General features: G+C 41.3%; 1 protein-coding gene across 4 annotated transcripts in view; it reads left to right on the top strand.

Moving 5' to 3' along the window:
- Positions 1 to 19895, top strand: part of KIF26B (kinesin family member 26B) — a 429496-nt gene that overhangs the window by 165236 nt on the left and 244365 nt on the right. For all 4 annotated transcript variants that reach the window (XM_043512263.1, XM_038396564.2, XM_043512264.1 and 1 more), the window contains one exon: positions 8619 to 8785. In XM_043512263.1, coding sequence (XP_043368198.1) covers positions 8619 to 8785 — 167 coding nt within the window. The remainder of the gene's footprint in view (positions 1 to 8618; positions 8786 to 19895) is intronic.

Consider the following 19895-nt stretch of genomic DNA (forward strand, 5'->3'; position numbering starts at 1 on the left):
AAACCATGGAAAGATTAAAAATCCCTTCAAAAATACTGCACCCTAATTCAGGAGATAACATTCTTAGGAGCCAGGAATCAGAGGAAAATAGCTTGGAGTTGAGATGAATTCAAGGTTACTGGGATGTAAAGCTGGGTGGTGGTGTGCGCTTCTCTGCTGCTGTCACCTATGCCACTTTTACTTCCCTGCACTCCAGGAGGATTCACCCTCATGGAGGGATGGTTACGCTGGGTGAGGGTGGCTTTAATTTGCAGTTGTGGCTCCACAGAGGCTGAGGGGTGCACTGAATCTGTAGCTGCTGCTGTTTAAGGATGTAGGGTGTGACTGCAGAAATCACTGGCCATTCTCCATTTTGGAAGGTGGGGTTCTGGATTGCATGGAGTGGCAGGCTGCAGTCAGCACCAGACACTGTGTAATGTGAGTTTTCAGTCCAGGAGCACATGGCCCTTACCTATCAAAGGAATGTATTCTGAAGGGAACTCTTGTTTAGCAGCTACTCACTTTACACTTGGCTTCTGCATCAATAGTGGATTGTTGTAGCCAAGGACCTCAAGCTGTCATTGTTTAATACGCCGTTGCAGGAGGAAAAAAAATCTAGCCTAGTGACCCTGCGTAAAGCCATGGTACTGTAGTCTACGACAATCCCTTCAGCTGCGGCTTCTTGTTATTTAGTCCCAAATTCTTTCCCCTGTGAGTTATTATTGCCTAAGTCCAAATAAAAGCCTGGGCTGCCATCTGGCTGTGTTAAGTGGCTTGAGACCGATACATGAAGCGGTGCGAGTTCTTGGTGCTCTGTAGTGCATGGGGGGGGGCGGGGTTTGAAAGGTCACTTCTCCCCCAATGGCCTCAAATTACAACTCCCATTTTACTTTGATAAATGATGGTCTTTCTGGGAAAAGGGGTTGCTCCTCCTTTTCACTCTGTACCCTGAGGTACCAACTTTATTTTGATAGTTGGGTGAATAGCAGAGTATGGCCCTGTCCTAGACTCTCCTGAACCAATGATTCATGAAGAAAGCTCATCTGATTTTTGCCACATTAAATTAATATTCAGCTCGAAAGGGCCACGTTGGCTTTAAAATGACCAAACATATCCTGGCTCAACAGCAGGTACTGTCAGAGTTTGGAACAACAGGTACTGTCAGGCCAGGCTTCTTGGGTTACAGCAGGAGGACATCCTTACTCCCTGTCCCAATTTCACCCAGAATGGTCACTGGAAGAAGAAGCTGGCTCTTTTTATCTTGCCTGCTAGGTTCTGCTTGGCTTCTGCCTGCTCCCAGCCCTTCTAGCTGCTGAAAGACCAATCCTTGGTTCTGCTTGCTGCTGATCCGAAGTTGCCTTTTTTGGCAGTTCTTGGAGGACTGAACTTGGTGCTTTTCTTCACAAAATGACACCACCTTTGGGCAGGGTGTGACAAGTTGGCAGGGCTTTTGCCTTCAGTCTCAAAAGGCTCAGTAAGTGGCTTGCACCTGGGGAAAATTGCTTAGATCAAGTCTGAGAGGGAGTCCAATAGTTTGTATACCCCTGAGAAGGGCAGTTTTCGCTCTTCTCTCTTTATTTTGCTTCTCCCTTCAAAGCGGAGTATCAATATTTCCTGCATAGAGCTGAAAAGCAGACATTCTGTTACCTAGGAAGCAAGTAATTGAGGTGTAATTGAAAGTATATTATAAGCCCTGGTCCTGCCATGGTAGAAGTTACTTGCTTTACATATCTCGCTAGGCTTGATTTGTCCAAGGCTGCTATTACATTATTTTGTTTCGCTAAATCATTAATCAGTATTTTTTAAAGTTTTATTATTTTTAAGCAAGTGAAAAATCAAATAAGGAAAGTTTTTTTAAAATGAAAACTAAAATGTTTCAGGTTGAATCAGTGATGAAAGATTGGAATTGATTTGAGCAATTAGATTTATTGCATCATGAGTTGTATCGTCAGTGACTGTTCTATTATGTTGCTTCATTCATGGGTCTGGGCAGGATGGAGACAGGAGAAGAACAAATATTCCACATTTATACTGCTTTTTGGAGTAGCTAAAAAGGGGAAATGGCTTCATATCTGAAGGGTGAGGGTCAGATTAGAAGTGTCAATAAAGATGTAATCTGAAACCAAGTTTCACCCCCAAAAGATTTGAGGGAAACCAAAAGTCTGATTTTATTGTTTCACCTAAAAATACTGCCTTGGGCTTTTATGGTAGATAATACATGCTGTGATTGCTTTTCATTAGTTTTATGAAACATGATGGAGATAACAAAACAAAAGTAAGGCTACTAAACTTTCTTCCAAAATACTTCTGATGCTCGTGGTGTATAGGAAGTTTGGGTAAGGTATCCTTTAAATATAACCTCGTTATCTAGTAATCTTTTAGAAGAAAGAAAAGGAGTACTTGTGGCACCTTAGAGACTAATAAATTTATCTGAGCATAAGCTTTCGTGAGCTACAGCTCACTTCATCGGATGCATTCCTTTTAGACGAATAATTCCTTTCTTTCTGAAATGCTAAGCCAGACAGGCATTTCCTTAAGGGTTAATATTGGATGGAAAACTCTATGCTGTTTTGAAAGAAAGAATAGATTGCCCAAAAAAAGTAATCACAGGTTTCAGAGTAGCAGCCGTGTTAGTCTGTATTCGCAAAAAGAAAAGGAGTACTTGTGGCACCTTAGAGACTAACAAATTTATTAGAGCATAAGCTTTCGTGAGCTACAGCTCACTTCATCGGATGCATCCGATGAAGTGAGCTGTAGCTCACGAAAGCTTATGCTCTAATAAATTTGTTAGTCTCTAAGGTGCCACAAGTACTCCTTTTCTTTTTGCAAAAAAAGTAAGTGTGTGTGTGTGTGTGTGTGTGTGTGAGAGAGAGAGAGAGATTTCTATTATCACCTTCTTGTGGCTAGCAATCTTATCTCTTTCCTGATTAGAAAGATCTCTCGCTGAATACTGCAGATTGTGTCAAATAGCCTTCAGTAACAGGTTTTTAGCTTAAATTCAGTATCTCAGACACTGATAGTCTGTGCATCTAATTTGTTATGTAGTTGCTGAATTTAACTAGATTTAATGGTGGCCCCCAAATGTTCTGCTTCCCTCTAAAGCAAGGCAAACTTCAGCCATGACAGAAGTAATAATATGTGCTTTTCTACAGCACCTTCCAGTTGAAGATCTCAATTGAATGCTTTACAAACATTAATGAATTGCATCCTACTATGTAAATACTATTAACCCCATTCTACAAATGGAGAAACTTAGGTGCCCTGAGGTTTAGTTAATAGGGGTAGGGATAGCCAGCCAGGGTTCTAACATCAAGTTCTGTGTTAAACTACAAGTCCATGGTTTTTTTTCTCCTAAAGTAGAGAATTTAAATCATGATCTATCACCAGCCATTGCTGTTCACTCTGAGGATGTGGCAAAAGAGGAGGTGGAGGAGGTGTCTCATTTTTATAACAGGACAACAAATGGGGCCTGAGGAGCGACATATGTTTTGTCCCATGTTCACTCAAGCTTTTGTTGTAGCATGAAAGCCTGCATTGTTCCATGCTTTGTCTTTTGCTGCTGATCGAGGCAGTGATGTGCTGCCAATATTTTAACAAAAGACTTTCTCAAAATGTGTCCTATTGACTTGTGTTAAACCATGAGGTACAAGAAACGCATGTATTCACAGAGGAGAGATGTGAGAGAATGAGAAAATCTATTAAGGTCTTTTAATCCAGAATGCGCTCTCATAACCAGTCTATAGCTGGGGGTCAGACAGCAACATCACTGAACAGCCTAATGTATATGCTGGGCATACTTTAATACTTCGTTCCTGAAAAATAGACTGATTGTGTTGATGCTAAATCATAGGATTTGACTTGGGGTGGGAGGGAAAGGAAATACTGGAAGGGTTACTGCAGGTGTCTGCCCTGTGAATTTTTGTTTTTTAAATATCTGACACCTCGTGTTCTAAAGGCGAACAATTTTCTTCTCAAATATATATTTTTAAGTCCCATATATGAATGTCAGACTTGGCATGGATAAATTAGCACCATCTTAAGAAGAGGATGAAGTGCACCAGTGGGCAGGAAATCTGCGGCTTGCTCTGTTTGATACAATAATTTTGACGAGAGTCGTGGGATTCCTCCCACTTACCACTGTAGCCAGGTCCAATAAAGAGGCAAATGCAATAACGTTAATTTTAAATCAGTTGTTTATAGATTCCCAGATCTGAATTACCCATGCCCTTACTCTCATGAATAGTCACCTTGACATCAATGGGAATGAGTGATAGTTTTCAAGATTGGTCTCCTAGTCCAGACACAGCAGGCCAGATTCTCAACTGTACTCGAGCCCCTTTTCATGGCTCCTGTGGTATAAAGGGGCCAGAAAGAAGCCCAGTTTCCTCAGCTAGCAGCTTCCTGGGTACAAAGTGATCCTGCAGGTGGCATATAGGCAGCCATACTCCTGAGTGTCGGGGGTGTGTGTGTGCTCACCATGGAATGGCCCATAGGCAGCTGTGGTGTGGCACCGTAAATTCAAGCCCCTCAAGAAGTGCTTGGAATTACACGGGGGGACCATTTACATCCCCAGCCAAATCCAAAAGTTGTGGGGGCTCAAAAGTGGCATGAAACCACCTTGGCCCTTCACCATCTTGTGCTGTATATTCTGAGAGGCACAACTCAGAATCGGCCTGGTGTTCTAGAGTTTTCTCTGCAGTTTCTGGCGGCTAGGTGGATGGAGCTGGGATTAGCAAACTTCTACAATAGAAATAGAATGCCTGCTCTTGACAGATGTGTAAATATCACCAGCCATTTACTGGTTTATGCAACAATTGATGAGAGGGGTGTGTGCGGATAAAGGAAGGAGAACTATTAACCACTGTCTGTCCTGCAGACTATGGTGGTAATCATTACTGGTGGTAATAGCTCATCTTAAGTGATCACTCTCCTTACAGGGTGTATGATAAAACCCATTGTTTCATGTTCTCTGTGTGTGTATATAAATCTCCCCACTGTATTTTTCATTGAATGCATTCGATGAAGTGAGCTGTAGCTCACGAAAGCTTATGCTCAAATAAATTTGTTAGTCTCTAAGGTGCCACAAGTACTCCTTTTCTTTTTGCGAATATAGACTAACACAGCTGCTACTCTGAAACCTGTCATTACACAGATGTTTCACATATGCAAATTTGAACAGCAGTACCAATCTTTTAGCATGGATAGAGCCCTGGACTGGGACTCAGGAGACGTGTTTTTGTTCCTGCCTCTGCAAATGGCCACCTGGGTGAACTTGGGCAAATCAATTCCCTTCCTGTACCTCAGTTTTCCCCATCTGTAAACTCGGTATAATGATACTCCTTTGTGTAGTCCTTTGAGATCTATTGATGAAAAATGCTACATAAGAGCTAGGTGGTAGTAGTAGTAGTATACTAGTACAGTGTTACAAAAAGCTTTACTGAAAATCCTGAAAAATGGTATTAGTGTACACTTACATAAACAAAATACCTTTGTACTTCACAAAAGGATATTCATCTCCTCAACTCAACTGTATTTGTCTCCTCTATCCCATCCCCTACATACTATGATATCAAAGAAACTCAGGATTTGATATATTTTTGTTGTTTCCAACTTCTTGTTGAATCCCTTTGATTGATATTTTAGTGTAAGAAAAAGTGACTTGATAAGTAGTGGCTGTTTAAAACCTTTGCTTTTATGTATTAAAAGGCACAAACGTGTACTTGCTGATTCAGTTTCCGTGTGTGTGTGTGTGTGTGTGTGTGTAGGTGGGGGGACATTCTGTTTTTATGTCTTTTCAAAGTCACCCCATGTCTACCTAGTAAGTATTTGAACATTTTTTAGTCCTGGTCTGAGGCACACTTCCCTGTTTTTAAAAATGGAGTATACAAAAGCTAGTATACAAAATGCCCAATCACATTTTGAAGAGGCAGGAGGTCATACCCTCCAGAAAGCATCCAGAATAGGTTTGATAGTCTTTATTTTTAACATTTTCATTGTGCTATTCATGCTGACACCTCTGCATTCATATACATCCATGACCTTCCTACTCTCAGTGTCTCCACAAGTGTGGAGACTGTTTAGCTGCAGTTTATCTACAGATGAGGTGAAGGATATTTTCTGGCTGTCGCAATTTTTGAGACAGTAGAATCAATATTTGTGGCACAGTTGGCTACGAGTGCATCTTGTCAGCCACACCTTCCTGCTCCTTTGGAGGTCTGTTGTGGCTAAAACAAATATGTTGCACAGGCTGTGGAAATCCTTATCTGGCTCATGGAAGTATGTTGAGAATTTACAAATTCAAATTGCAACTGAGATAACTCAACTTGTCCTCTTCTTATCTTTCATCAACTCCATAGCTCCTATGGGAGGATATACCAGCTCCATATCTCTTGTTGGCCTTGACTGTTGATTAATGGCAGTCTCCCTGAGTTTAGGTATGTGGAATGGAGGATGCAAGAGAAGGTTAGGTTTAGATGTGTGCTGCCATCCTCAGCTGATGACCACTCCAGCAGATGACAGTCTAGTTCTGTTGAGTAATTGGGTGAGACAGAGCACAGTTGTGAGGAACTCACTCATTGCCTAGGTGGGTTTGTGAGGGTTGGGAGAAGCATGGGCTGACTGACTATTGTGTGGAACAATTTTAGATGTCACAAGGAAGGCAGACACTTTATCTCTTTGTAGAGCTCTGGAGAGTAATGTTTGGTTGTAGTGCATGGTAGAAATGTAGGAGACATCCTGGAAGCCAAATTAAAACTATTAGTAATAGTGCTACTGAGAGTGCTACTCATTCCATGCACTAGATCAGCAAGACGGGGTGGTGGAGGAGCAATAAGTGGATGAGAAGATTGTTCAGCGCAACCTCTGCTGTCTACACTGGCTCCCCTTGGAATATTAAGTCAAACTCAAGATCCTTATCTTCAAGACATACAATTGGCTGGGCCAAGAATGTCTAAAAAGAAGGCCTAAAGTTGAGGGATGAGGTCCATCTCCGGCATAATGGAATCATCCATCCTAAGGATAAATCTTGTTTTGTAATGGGTCAGTCCAAGACTGTGGAGTGAGCGTCTGCAGGATCTAAGAACTTCCATAAACCTCAGATTTTCCTTTCCAAGTGCAAGGCACATGTCAGCATCACCTTCAGTAATTAAAATATATAGCACCACAAATACAAAATACATATTTAAAAATCCCTCACATAATTCCTCCCCCCTCTTTGTCCACCCAGGGAGAAAGATAAGACTGCACTGTATAGTTTCTAGTCACATTGCTTAATGCACTTCTAGAAGTGCATTAAGCATACTATGGGATGATGGTGGCATAAGAACCAGAGTAGAATAGAATAGATGGACATTGGACACTAGAAAATCTTTTGTGGAAAGAAGAAGCTCTACCATAGAGGAAACCAGTTGCTAGCCATAGTTTGGGGGAACTATTTAAATTATGTTTTGGGAGGGGTCTAGCAGTGCAGAGGTGCATTCAGATAGGTATGCAAAAATGTGATTGTGTGTGCCACAAGGAAAGAAGAGAAGGGAATTTGTTAAGGACTAGGAGTGTATGAGGTAAAATAGAGGATTATGAAGTACTGACATAGGTCCAAGCAAAAGCAGAATTTCAGGCTAGAAACTTAAAATGAAAAATAGTCAGACTTATACTGGGCTGCTCTGTCAGGGTCTGACTCGGCTTCCACTGAAGTCCAAGGGAGTCTTTCAGTTGATTTTAGTGGGAGCTGGATCAGGTCCTAGTCAAACAGCATCTGTTCTTCCTGGCACCTAGAAAAAAATTGCTTTTTGTTCTCTGCACAGTTACAGGCATCAACACTCAACCCAGAGAGGCTTGAATGGGACTGAGATTTTACTGGACAACAATTCCTCGTTTGCCTTGATAGACTTTCCATTTACATGGTACAGGACATAATGCCAACGGGAGAAAACGATTGCTATAGTGGGACATCAGGAGAGAGAAATCCAATGGTATTGAAAACCCTCTAGGAAAATCAATGAGAATTAGACTGCGTGACTATAACATTGGTTCCAAGAGAACTAATAAATAGTCCACTTGGACCCCGAATGATGCTTTCCTTCATTTCTCAGATAGTTTGGGCTGTTGTAAAAAGAAGTGTCACCAGAAATACTTGATACTCTAGTGCTGCTTTAACAAATGCAGATGTATATTTTTCTTTAATAATAAATATCTTGTTTGAGCCCATTATCCAATTCAAATTTGCCCTGAATAAAATGTAGGTTTTCAGTACTAGTACAGTACTCGCTGATCTTTGTGGTTGTTTTCTCTAATAAATAAGCATTGGCTAATGTCGTTGTGCCCTGCTGTGCTGAAACTGAGGAAGGATAATGGTTTACACTTTCCCCTCCAAATGGAAGGAAGACCACAGACATAATTGAAACGTACAATGTCAGGGGGTAATCATTTAGCGCATTACTTTTAATGAAAACGAGGTGAGGACCGATACAGAATGCTGCAAAATAGCACCATGGAAGCAATAAGCTCATTCACTGAGCCGCAAAAGTGTGGCACATGTACCACTCCTCTTCCTCCGCTCCCATCCCCAAAAGTTAGACCACATTGCAGAGGAGTGAGGCAGTAGGCTACATCTAATGAGCCTTCTGTCTTTCTGTCCTCAGATCTCCCAGCTGATGACAGAGACTGGTCGAGAGGGGCTGACTGAAGCAGTGCTGAACCGCTACAATGCAGATAAACCCTCCATGTACAGCTTCCCTGGTTCCCAGAGCACCTATGTCGCCAGTGAAACTTCAACGGGCACCTCAGTGGCGGCCTCTTTTTTTGCCAGGTAAGAGAGACTTTTCACCTGTTCTCCACGGCAATTTGGAATGCCTGGTGTGTTGAAAGGGCTGGTGTAAATGCAACAGAAAAGGGATGATTTGGGTACCCTTCTGCATTGGAGTTCTGAGCTGTATAATTGGGATTCAGGCTGTACAGTAGGTTTTTGTATATGCCCCATGTACTGTTGCTGAATGAACATTTATTTGTTAAAAGATGAAATGGGATTAATATATTCCTCCCTGTTTGTATTGGACCATAGAATCTGAGTGACCAAAATGGCCTGTGTGAATGTGGGTGGCATGATGGAACAGAAGGATCTCAGCAGCATACCATAGGATGCTTGGGAATAGCAAATATTGATGTATGTTGCCAGTGTGATCTATATATATAGTTATTTCCACATTTCGCCAAAGGAAATGGATGCTGGATTAAACATTTAAAAAACGTTTAGGGCCAGATCCTAAACTGGTGTAAATCAGCTTAGCTCCATTGACGCTATTGACTTACCCTAAGAGAGGATCTGGTCCTCCACTTATTAAATGTCTTACAAAAGTCAAACACAGATAAATTTTAAACATATCTTTAGTTAGCCACAGCTGAAATTTGTGTTGCCAACTCTAAGCATCCACCTCTTTTCAACAGAGACACACTTCTTGAATCCCTGGAGGTCCAGCTGTTATTAATGCCATATGATTCTCTTTCTTTTTAAGGGGAAAAATATTTCAGGTTTCTGAACTTTGAAAACACTAGAGGTGGAAAAAGAAGAAATTCCTTTTACTTGATTTGTTCCTTCCCATGATGAGGGCTGTACATATTGAGCCAATGTCACTCAATACATTTCATTTATGACAAAAGTTGGATTAAAAACAGCATTTAATAGGAACCGTCGCCGACTGCATTTACCTCAGAACTGGGAAAGCTCTTCCACTTTCCCATTATAAATGTGGTGCTGCAAAGCTGAGCATGGCAGGATGACAGTGGTCCTGCTTTGCTGTCATTTTCTATTTAATCACAGGCAATTTCAGCGAGATTTGTCGAGCCTTCTGGCATGGTAATATCTAACTGGAGTGCAGATTTGGATCAGCAATTATTTTAGTAGGACTGACTTAAGTAGATTTATGAAGATGATTTGCCCCATTTGCTAAGTGTTCACTGACTGTTCACGTAGAGAGGATTTATTTTCTCCAAGTAAATTTCAGTGAAATGCAGGAAATTAATGAAACCCATAGTGCAAATCATAGCATTTAAAGTGGAGCCAGTGGAAAGTTCTTACTAGTCTCCAGTTTATGATGCGAACTTTTGGATAGGATCTGCTTGTAAGCCAGAAATCACAGAGATCCTACATCTTTATGTTGTCTCTTTTTTTTAAAAAAAGCGCACTTTGCATGACAAAAGTGGACCCATATTTGAATGCCATATAAAGACATAATATCTTCACACCATAAAGCAGTCCTGTTCTGGGCTTCTGGTTGTATCATATGGAATGATGGCTAAGACATCAACCTAAACCAAGCACACTTTGCTTTACTTATAATAAGGGGAATCCACTGCTCATGTTTTCAGCGTGTAGGGGACTGATTCTCCCATGCCTTGCACATGGTGTGGTCATTTTCACCTGGATAAAATGGGTCTATGAAGCTACCATTAGAATGATAGCATTTTACCTCTTCCCTGCACTTTGCACTGGTATAAATGATTATAAGGGGCAAGGCAGTGGAAAATCAGACCCACTGGTGTGCTGCAGCATGATGAGATGAAGTAGCCAGAATGCCAAGCCTTCTGTTTCCTGTTTAAAGGTGGAGCCTGGGCAGAGCAGTAATTATCCACTGTGGTCAGTTTATTTGACATATGTTACTGTACAGACAACAGTAAATTCAAGAACTGCCTGGGCAATTTCCTAATTTGAGTCTGGAAAGTAAAGGAGCTCTGTAGAAGCTGCTTTTTTATAATCTAAGTAATGACCTATAGTATTTACCCCAAATAGATAAAACACATCTGTGACTGAATACACCCCTGTATTCACACTCCACTATTGTAATATTGTAATAATCTTTGTACAGCATGTGCCTTGTGAGGTATCATTTGAAAAGGAATAGCTCACTAATCAATAATATCCTGGTGAAATGTACATAGCAATATTTATATTTAAAGTTATGAATATAAGCTGAAATCATGACTGAAATGTGTTTACCAGACAAATCAGGGAAGGAGGTAAACCTAGCAAACAACAACATGAAACCTCTTTCACCATGAGACTCCATGTCTCTCTCCTCATAGTGGGAAGGAACTTTATCTCAGGGTAACTCTCAGGAAAGTGCATTTCAAAGGGTGACTGGACTACAAAAGAGAAAGCCAAAAGCACCTTAGAGAGTCTCTCTCTCCCTCTGTCTCTCTTTCCCACTCTTTTGCCTAAGATGACAAAGGAACCAGCCCTTTGATTTTTGAATTATGGGGAAGGAGGGAAAGAATCCTGGCTGGAGAATTTGGTCAGCCCTGTTTCCGGGAACATGTAGTGAAGATTTTCCCTTGAACCAAGTCTAGTTTAAGTTTTAGCTACTAGAAGGTGTTTTATCTTTATTTCTCCTGTAACCATTTCTGACTTTAATACCTTGTAGTTGTACTCACTTGCAGTCTATTTCTTTGTAGTTAAATAAACTTGTTTTATTCTTTAAACACAACACTGGATCAGTTCTGATTAAACTGACCTGTTTGGTAACTCCAGTTAAAGTAGCAGGCTGTTGAATATTGATCCCTTTCAAGGGTAACAGACCTATACTATCTGAATGGTGCAGAAGAGGGCTGGACAGTACACAACTGTTTGGGAGAAAATTCGGGACTGGCTGTGCGTTGGGTCATCCTGCAAGTAGTAACCAAGGCTGGTGGAGTCCAGAGTGTGGCTGGTGTGTTGCTGACAGGCTGCTGGGGTCATTGTTTCTAGACCAGCACTGCAGCTATACACAGATGCTCAGGGTGTGATCTACAAGCTGTCTGTGAGCAGCCCCGGTTGGAGTTACAACAGCAAAGCATTGTGAGGCACCCAAGGTTACAGGTCATGTGGTGATACAACCGCTCACTAGTCTGGATTGCATGCTGGAATGTGACAACATCTCAAGGGATACTTGGATGTAAGAACTCATCCCTTGGAGCTGAAACAAATGACTGAAATGCTTTAGGATGAAGCATACACCAGGTTAAGAACTTTTGACTGTGAAGTTTCTTGAAATTCAGCTAGAAACAAAGTGTAGCAGTGTTGGAGCTGGCTGAGAACAGCTGAGCTCTTATTTTTTCTGATCTTCTTAAGCAGCACTTATTATGACAGTGATATTCACTAACTTTAGCCTAGGACCAACTGCTAGCCTTGGGGACTCCTCTGAAGACTGCAATGACTATTGGCCTTCTGACAAGCCTGGAGACCTGTCAATCATCTAACATGAGCCATCCCAGTGCTCATTTTAGATCCAAAATTGCCATGGGTGAGTTTGTGAATATTCTATATTAACGAAAAGTGAAAATTGCCAAAAGGACTGTGCTGGCAAACTTAGGAAATACCAGATAATGCAGACATAAATAACACATTCCAAACACCAAACAATAGTCTTGGTTGAGGGGCTGAATTTAGTCAGAGGTACTATTCGGCTGCTAGCACCAAACCTACCAAACATCCTTCATTTTAAGGGAGATCACTAATTTTAATCTGTTACCTGTGTTCCATGCAAATCAGGTGTCTCTTCACTACTTACTGTTACTTCACTTGTGATGTAAATAACTTTTAATGAAACTGAGGTTCTAGGAAGAGTTGTTTATACTAAAAGAATCAATCCGACAGCATTTTACATTTCCTGCATGAATAATTTTTTTTTTTGGTCACTCATTTTGGGTCTTTGTCACATGCTGCATCTCACATGTGGCCATGCATGGTGGGTTGAAAGATGGGGTTAGCACCAACCTCCTTCTGGGCCCTGGATGCAGGACAATGTCAGCACCAACTGTGGTAGTGGAACATGCCAATGCTGCCTCCTCAAAAACAAGCAGGAGGAAAACCACCTCCTAGCACGACTGTGCTAAGCATCAATAAGAACCAAGCAAGACCAATCTGTTAGGACCAGCGTCCCTAGCCTTTCTGTTGCCCATTGACTTCTGTGGGAATTGAGCTGGGCCTATGATGAGGGTAGGGGGGAAACTTCTGGGATTAATCTTTGTTCTCCTTCAGACAGAAGGCTTTATATGCTCATCTGGCCTTCCCTGCTCTGCATTAGATATCCAAGCTTTACATGTAGAGCTGTAGGCAACCTTGCTAGTCATTTAAAATGTTAAGGGAACAGCAAGGATGGTACCAGTGAGGCATGGTACCAAAATCTTCCAATGGTCCTCCCAGCATTAGTCTGTCACCAGTATCCCAATCCAGCTCCTCATTTGCCATATTTGCACTGGGTGGGTTGCTCTTGTGTGAGGGACCGACCCTCCTGGTTTTTCAGGAGGAGAGTAAAAACATGAATGCCAGTTTCTCTTGAGATGTGAAAAACTGTAACAGTTTAGCTGTTTTTGTGGTTGTAAAGGTTGTTTTCTGTCACTGGCCAGGAAATATAATAATGTCTTGAGCAATAGCAAGCTCATTCTGAAACCTGATATCACTGTATTCTGATTATTTGAGCCTGACTGGAGAGCAGGGACTCTTGAAAGTGGCCTGAAAATGTGTCTTGGGGTTCATTTTCTATGCCTTTCCAAGGTTTGAGGAACAGCCAGAGGCTACACACCACTGCACTCACAGATGCATCAGGAAATGTTTTTCAGTTAAAATACAGAGATGTCCAAATTTTTGAAATATTTATTATTTTTGGAGGAAATGATAATAAAACCCCTAGCTTCACACGTCACAGACGTGCAGCTACTCAGCATAGGACGTGCTCCAGTTACAGCTGCCTCCTCTCTTGGAAAAACTGTTTGTAACCCTTTCTCTCACTTGCACTCTGCATGGCTCTCTGGTTTGACAGGTTGGGGAGGAACTGATGCAGTGGTGTGTTGAAAGGGGCTACTTGGCAATGCCACCTTAAACTTCTGCCACCACATCGAAGGGGAAGTTGGAACAATTTCCCTTCTGCTATTGAAATCCATTCCCATTCTATACGGCTACATTTTACATCAGGTATGTGGAGCTTAAGGGAGGAAGTATTGGACAAAGCCCCCTCTTAAAATATCCATTGAGCTGTTATTCAAAAAGCGCTAGGTACAGCTCAGAAGGTCATCTTCATTCTGAGCACTAGTACTGAGTGTATTTATTAGACACACAAATGATGATGATACTCATGCTCTGCTTTTAGCATTGTCAACTCTCGTGATTTTATGACAAGTTTCAAGATATTTGGTGGTTTTTCTTAAAGCTGCAATGTGATTATGTGAGAATTGCAGTTTTCACTGAAGGGGGCAGGGGAAAGTATGTTTCTAGCCTTCCTGCTTGTGGAGAAAAGCCTGAAAATATGAACCCTAAAGCCCCAAAAACCAGAAGGCAAATAAAAAGAACCCAGTGTTTATTAATTTTAAAATGTTGTGATTTGTAAGAAAACCACCATGATTTTGGGGTCCTGACTCAGGATTTTGAATGCCTGTGTTTGATAATACTGTGCTTTGGGGAGCTCACATATGTATTCTTCCCCATATGCTGCAAAGGGGTGTTTGCCACTAGCAAATGTGAAACTGAAACAGAAGAAAAGGAGTACTTGTGGCACCTTAGAGACTAACAAATTTATTTGAGCATAAGCTTTCATGAGCTACAGCTCACTTCATCAGATGCATGCAGTGGAAAATACAGTAGGGGGATTTTATGTACATAGAAAACATGAAACAATGGGTGTTAGCATGCACACTGTAACGAGAGTGATCAGGTAAGGTGAGCTATTACCAGCAGGAGAGAAAAAAAAAAGCCCTTTTGTAGTGATAATCAAGGTGGGCCATTTCCAGCAGTTGACAAGAATGTATGAGGAACAGTAGCAGGAAAAATAAACATGGGGAAATAGTTTTTCTTTGTGAAATGACACATCCGCTCCCAGTCTTTATTCAAGCCTAATTTAATAGTGTCCAGTTTGCAAATTAATTCAAATTCAGCAGTCTCTACTTGGAGTCTGTTTTTGAAGAGAGAGTTGCCTTGGCAGCAAACATCTGCATGAGTGAAAAGGAAGGGGAGAAAGAATGGGCCAGAATATGTTTGTTCATGTTACTTTTGGGTCAGCAGCGCACTCTCCATTGTTAGGAAAAGACTGAGTATAAGCTCCATAAGGTCAGCAGAAACTCCTTATCCAATTCTGTATATGCTATTAGAGACTCGCATTTTTTGAAATTGGCTAATTGTAGATCGTTCAGGTTGACAGTACCTCTTTAAACTGTTTTGAGGCTTGGTTTAGATGCACCCGTTGCTGACAGCTATTTCAAGCAATGTTTCAGTTTCCTGATGGAGAGAAGGGTTTAAAAGTATCAAATGCCAAAAGAAAGTGCCAACCTCAACAACTTTGAGGGGAATTATTTTTTTGAGGCTTAGATGAATACATGTTTTGGTTTCTTGCTGTCCAAACTGTGCAGTTCCTAACAGAATTCTCTTTCATTCATTGACCAAGCTATATCTAACGGTTACATTGTGGGTTGTATTTTGGGCATCTGAAGAAATACGTGTTAACAAATGCGACCAGTGTTTGCACTCTCCTCTCCTTAACACATCGTGCGCACACTGTGAAAAATGGGGACTACTAGGATTAAAAACCCATAAACAGTCTGTCAGTGGGAGTGTTGGCAGCAAGTAAAAAACTTCTGTAAATCATTTCCACAGATATTTCTACTTTAAAGCTCGAGCAGGGAGAGCTGCAATCACAATGATCTCAGTCAGCCTGAAAAGTTATGGGTTACATTTTTAAAAGTGGCCTCTCGTTTTGGGTGCCTTGGGTTTTGGATTTAGGGGCTGATTTTTCAGAGCTGATGAGCACCTATAGTATCCTTTGACTTAACAGGGAATTGTGTGTTCTCTGCATCTCAATCTCAGGCAGTGGGCGTGCAGCATTAGAGGCCAATTTTGAAAATGAGTGCTTACGAGCCAGACTGTCTCCTGTGCTGAGACTCACATGACACAGCAGGAGTAGGGCATTTGTGGCCATCAGAGAGCCAGTCACAGTTTCTTGATTCTTGCTACCCTGGCTCTGACATGAATTTAAGCAGCCTAGAGGCTGCTGTAATTGCAGAAAGGTGGCAATGTACCTTAGGTGACTGTACACCAGCTGTACTCTGGTCTACTGAAGTTGTACTCCTCCCACCACCCACGATCATGCACCGAGCTTCTCTCTGTTTGCTCTGTATTCTGGAGTGGCTGGTGACTGGTGCAGAACATAGTTCCACTGGCTGTATGCCATTGTAGCCTCTCCTCCGGGAGAATTCTCAAGGCTAGATTCCTGTCTCTGTGCACAGTAATTTGAAAAGAAGGAACATTAAGAGAGCTGAAATGACAGAGGAACTTCCTGAAAAATGTGAAGAATGGTGTCTTTGGGATGGTAGGATTATTCTATGAAAACAAAATATCTTCCTTACCAGAAGGACTGGTAAGCAGAGCTGTGTGAAGCTGGGGAGAAAATAAATGAAAATTCACACATTTTCCACCATTTTATTGTGTGGGATTGCAGGCTGCCAACATTTTGTGAACCCTTGAGTAATTGAAATGCTTTGCATTGAAGTATAGGAGACAAAAACATAACCAAGAAATTCCCATTTGACAGGATCAAAACGTTACGTGAGAACATCATAATTCCAGCAATACTGCCTGTTTGGTTTCCTGCCAATTTACCTAGTGCCCGGGGATCCCTAGACAGTCTATGTTGTGAGCAACCAGCTGCCTGGCTCAGAAGCCCCCTGATCTGCCCAGGTGCTCTTCTGGTGGGATGCTGGGCTGACTGGCCCCCAAGATCCCTAGCTTCCAGGTGCTCTGTGATGCTTCACTCCCTGGGCTTCATAGTTTCATAGAGTTTAAAGCCAGAAGAGGCCATTAGATCTTCTTGTCTGACCTCCTGTATCACACATTCCATTATATTTCATGCTGTTACCCTGTATTGAGCCCAATAACTTGTTTGGCTAAAGCACATCCTCCGGAAAGTCATCTAGTCTTGGTCTGAAACCATGAAGAGATGGAGAATCCACCACTTCCCTTGGTAATTTGTTCCGGTGGTTGATCACCCTCCCTGTTAATCATTTGTGTTTAATTGCCAATTTGAATTAGTCTGGCTTTAGCTTCTAGCCATTGGTTCTTGGTATGCCTTTCTCTGTTAGATTAGAGAGCCCTTTTGTACCCAGTATTTCCTCTCTGTGAAAGTATTTATACAGTACCGGTAAGTGTCTGGAGTTACTTTCACCCCCGCTCCTAGGATACATACCTCCTAAGTCTCTCTCTCTCTCTCTCTCTCTCTCTCTCTCTCTAAGGCATTATCTCCAGCCCTCAAATAATTTGTGTGGCTCATCTCTACACCCGTTCCAATTTTTCAATATCCATTTTAAATTGTGGACACCAGAACTACATGCAATATTCCTGTATCGATTTTTACTAATGCCATATACACAGGTAAAATCACCTGCTGCTCCTACTCATTACTCCCCTGTTTATAGATCTGAGGATTGCATAAGCCCGTTTCGCCCCAGCATTGCATTGGGAGCTTATGCTGAGGTGCTCCTCCGTGGCCTCCGTTGCTTGTTCCTAGATGTAGAACTTTGTTTTAATAGAGGCAAATGCACATTTTGGTTTGAATGGGCCCAGCTCACCAAGTGATCCAGATCACTCTGTCTGACTGCCCTGTCGTCCTCATTATTTACCACTGCATCAAAGTGGCATCCACAAATTTAATCACCAGTAATTTTATATTTACTTCCATATCATTGAAGAGAACGTTGAATAATCAGGCCTCGTACCAATCCTTGTGGAACCCCACTTGTAACACTCCCCTTTACTGACGAATCCCAGTTGACAACTACTTTTTTGAGGCCTGTCAGTTAACCGTTCTTAATCCATTTAATATGTGCTCTATTGATTTTTTATAGTGCTAATTTTTTAATCAGAATGTTGTGTACTAAGTCAAACACCATGCAAAAAGTCTATGTATGTATGACCTACACAGTTACCTTTATCAACCAAACTTGTAATCTAATTAAAGAATAAAATCAGGTTTGTTTGACAAGACATGGTTACAAACCATGTTGACTGATATTAATTATATTCCTATTCTTTATCCGCTGAATCCAATATCGGCTTTTTCATTATTATATTATTTGACATTTGCTGGGCAGGGCAAACCCGCCTAAAGTTCCCAGGTCATCTGGCTTAGCCTTTTTGAATATTGACACAATATTAGCAGTCTTGTGGAATTTCCCTGGTATTCCAAGGTTTATTAAAAATTAACATTAGTAGGCTAGAGATTTCCTCAGCCAACTCCTTTAGGACTCTTGAGTGCAAGTTATCCAGGCATGTCGATTTAAAATATTTACCCCTCATAGATATGATATAAGCTTCTCCTCAGCTACTAATGGATTGAAACATATTTCATCATCCTAATATACTATGAATAAATCATCCTGCTTTCCAAATACAGAACAGAAATATGTATTGAATATTTCTTCCTTTTCTGCATCTTTATAAATAATTTTACCATCTCCATCCAGTAATGTGACTCTATCACTGATAAGATTTCTGTTTTTAATATATTTTAAAAAACCAAACAAATCCTCCTCCCCCTCCTTGTTATTGTCCTTAGCCCTGCCAGCCATGGAATTTTCCCTGATGTCTTTAACTCTCCTTACCAATTTTCTGCACTTCCTAACCTCTAGTGTATATCAATTGCTATCTATTCTCTCCCCACCTTTTGCCATTTGTTATATATTGCCATTTTATTTCTAATGGCTGCCTTCACTATGCCAGTGAATCAAGATGGGTTTTTAGCCAAAGTTTTCCTCTTTCTTATTGTGGAATTATGGCTTTTTGGCATCCAATAGACTCTTCTTAAAGAACTCCCACTTTTCATTCACATTTTTCTGTCTAATTTTTTTCCTCCCAATCAACTTCACTCATAATTTTCCTCAGCTTTGAGAAACTAGCCTTTTTGAAGCACTAAGTATATGTATTACTGGTTGGGCCTATCCTGTGCTTGCCCATATTGCATGTAATAGGGTCATAAGCACTGGTCTGGAGGCAACTGCCAACTTGCAGTCCAGTGATGTATTCATCTTTATTCATCATAATGAGGTCCAAAATAGAGTAACCTCATTGTTGGGTGCACTCCCTTTTGTGTTAGAAAATTATCTAATGATGTTTTACTACTGGTTGCATGAGTTCTCCTGGATATATCTCCCAAACTAAGTCCCCATAACAAAATTTTTCTTTTGCACACAATACAGATCTGGTTGGACTCGGTGGTCTCTAACAGACACCCCCCCACACCCAGCCCCCTTGCTGGGCATTTAGTTAGCACATTATCCATGTGCACTCAAGATCCTGCACTTCTGAGTAACCTCCCCCTGAGCTTTTTTTACCCGCTATGTTCTTCCTAAACAGGATATAGCCTCTGATTTTAAAATTCCAATCATGGAAATCATCCCATCAGGTTACAATAATGCAAATTATTTCAAATTTTATCTTCTCAGTGAGAACTGAACTGTCCAACTCTGTGGGATACCCATTTGGTGAGTTCCTAGCTGCCCAGCTCCCCAGGCTGCATATCTGACAGGCACATGGGCTACACATTTCTCCAGGAAGCCTGTCTCTTCCCCCTCCCCCAACAGGCAGTTGCGTAGCTCAGGAGCCAGCCTGGAGCTAACCAGAAATTTTCCAAAAAAATCAATTTCAGTTTCTCCAAAATGTAACTCTTCTAAAAAATTCCATTCCATGAAAAAAATTGCATTTCTAACTTTTCATTCCAATTTGGAACAAACTAACTAACCCATAAATAAGAAAATTAAAAACTGGGAAATGCCAAATCTTCTACAGGATGGAAATTCTGATTTCTGCATGTGTCTAGAAGAAGCCTTCTTGCTCTGTTTCTAGTCCAGGTTTGCAGATTCATCAGGTGGAATTTTCAAAATCCATGTAGGTCTTGAACTAGCTCTGC

This window comes from Dermochelys coriacea, chromosome 3, assembly GCF_009764565.3.
Source record: "Dermochelys coriacea isolate rDerCor1 chromosome 3, rDerCor1.pri.v4, whole genome shotgun sequence".
Taxonomy (NCBI): domain Eukaryota; kingdom Metazoa; phylum Chordata; order Testudines; family Dermochelyidae; genus Dermochelys; species Dermochelys coriacea.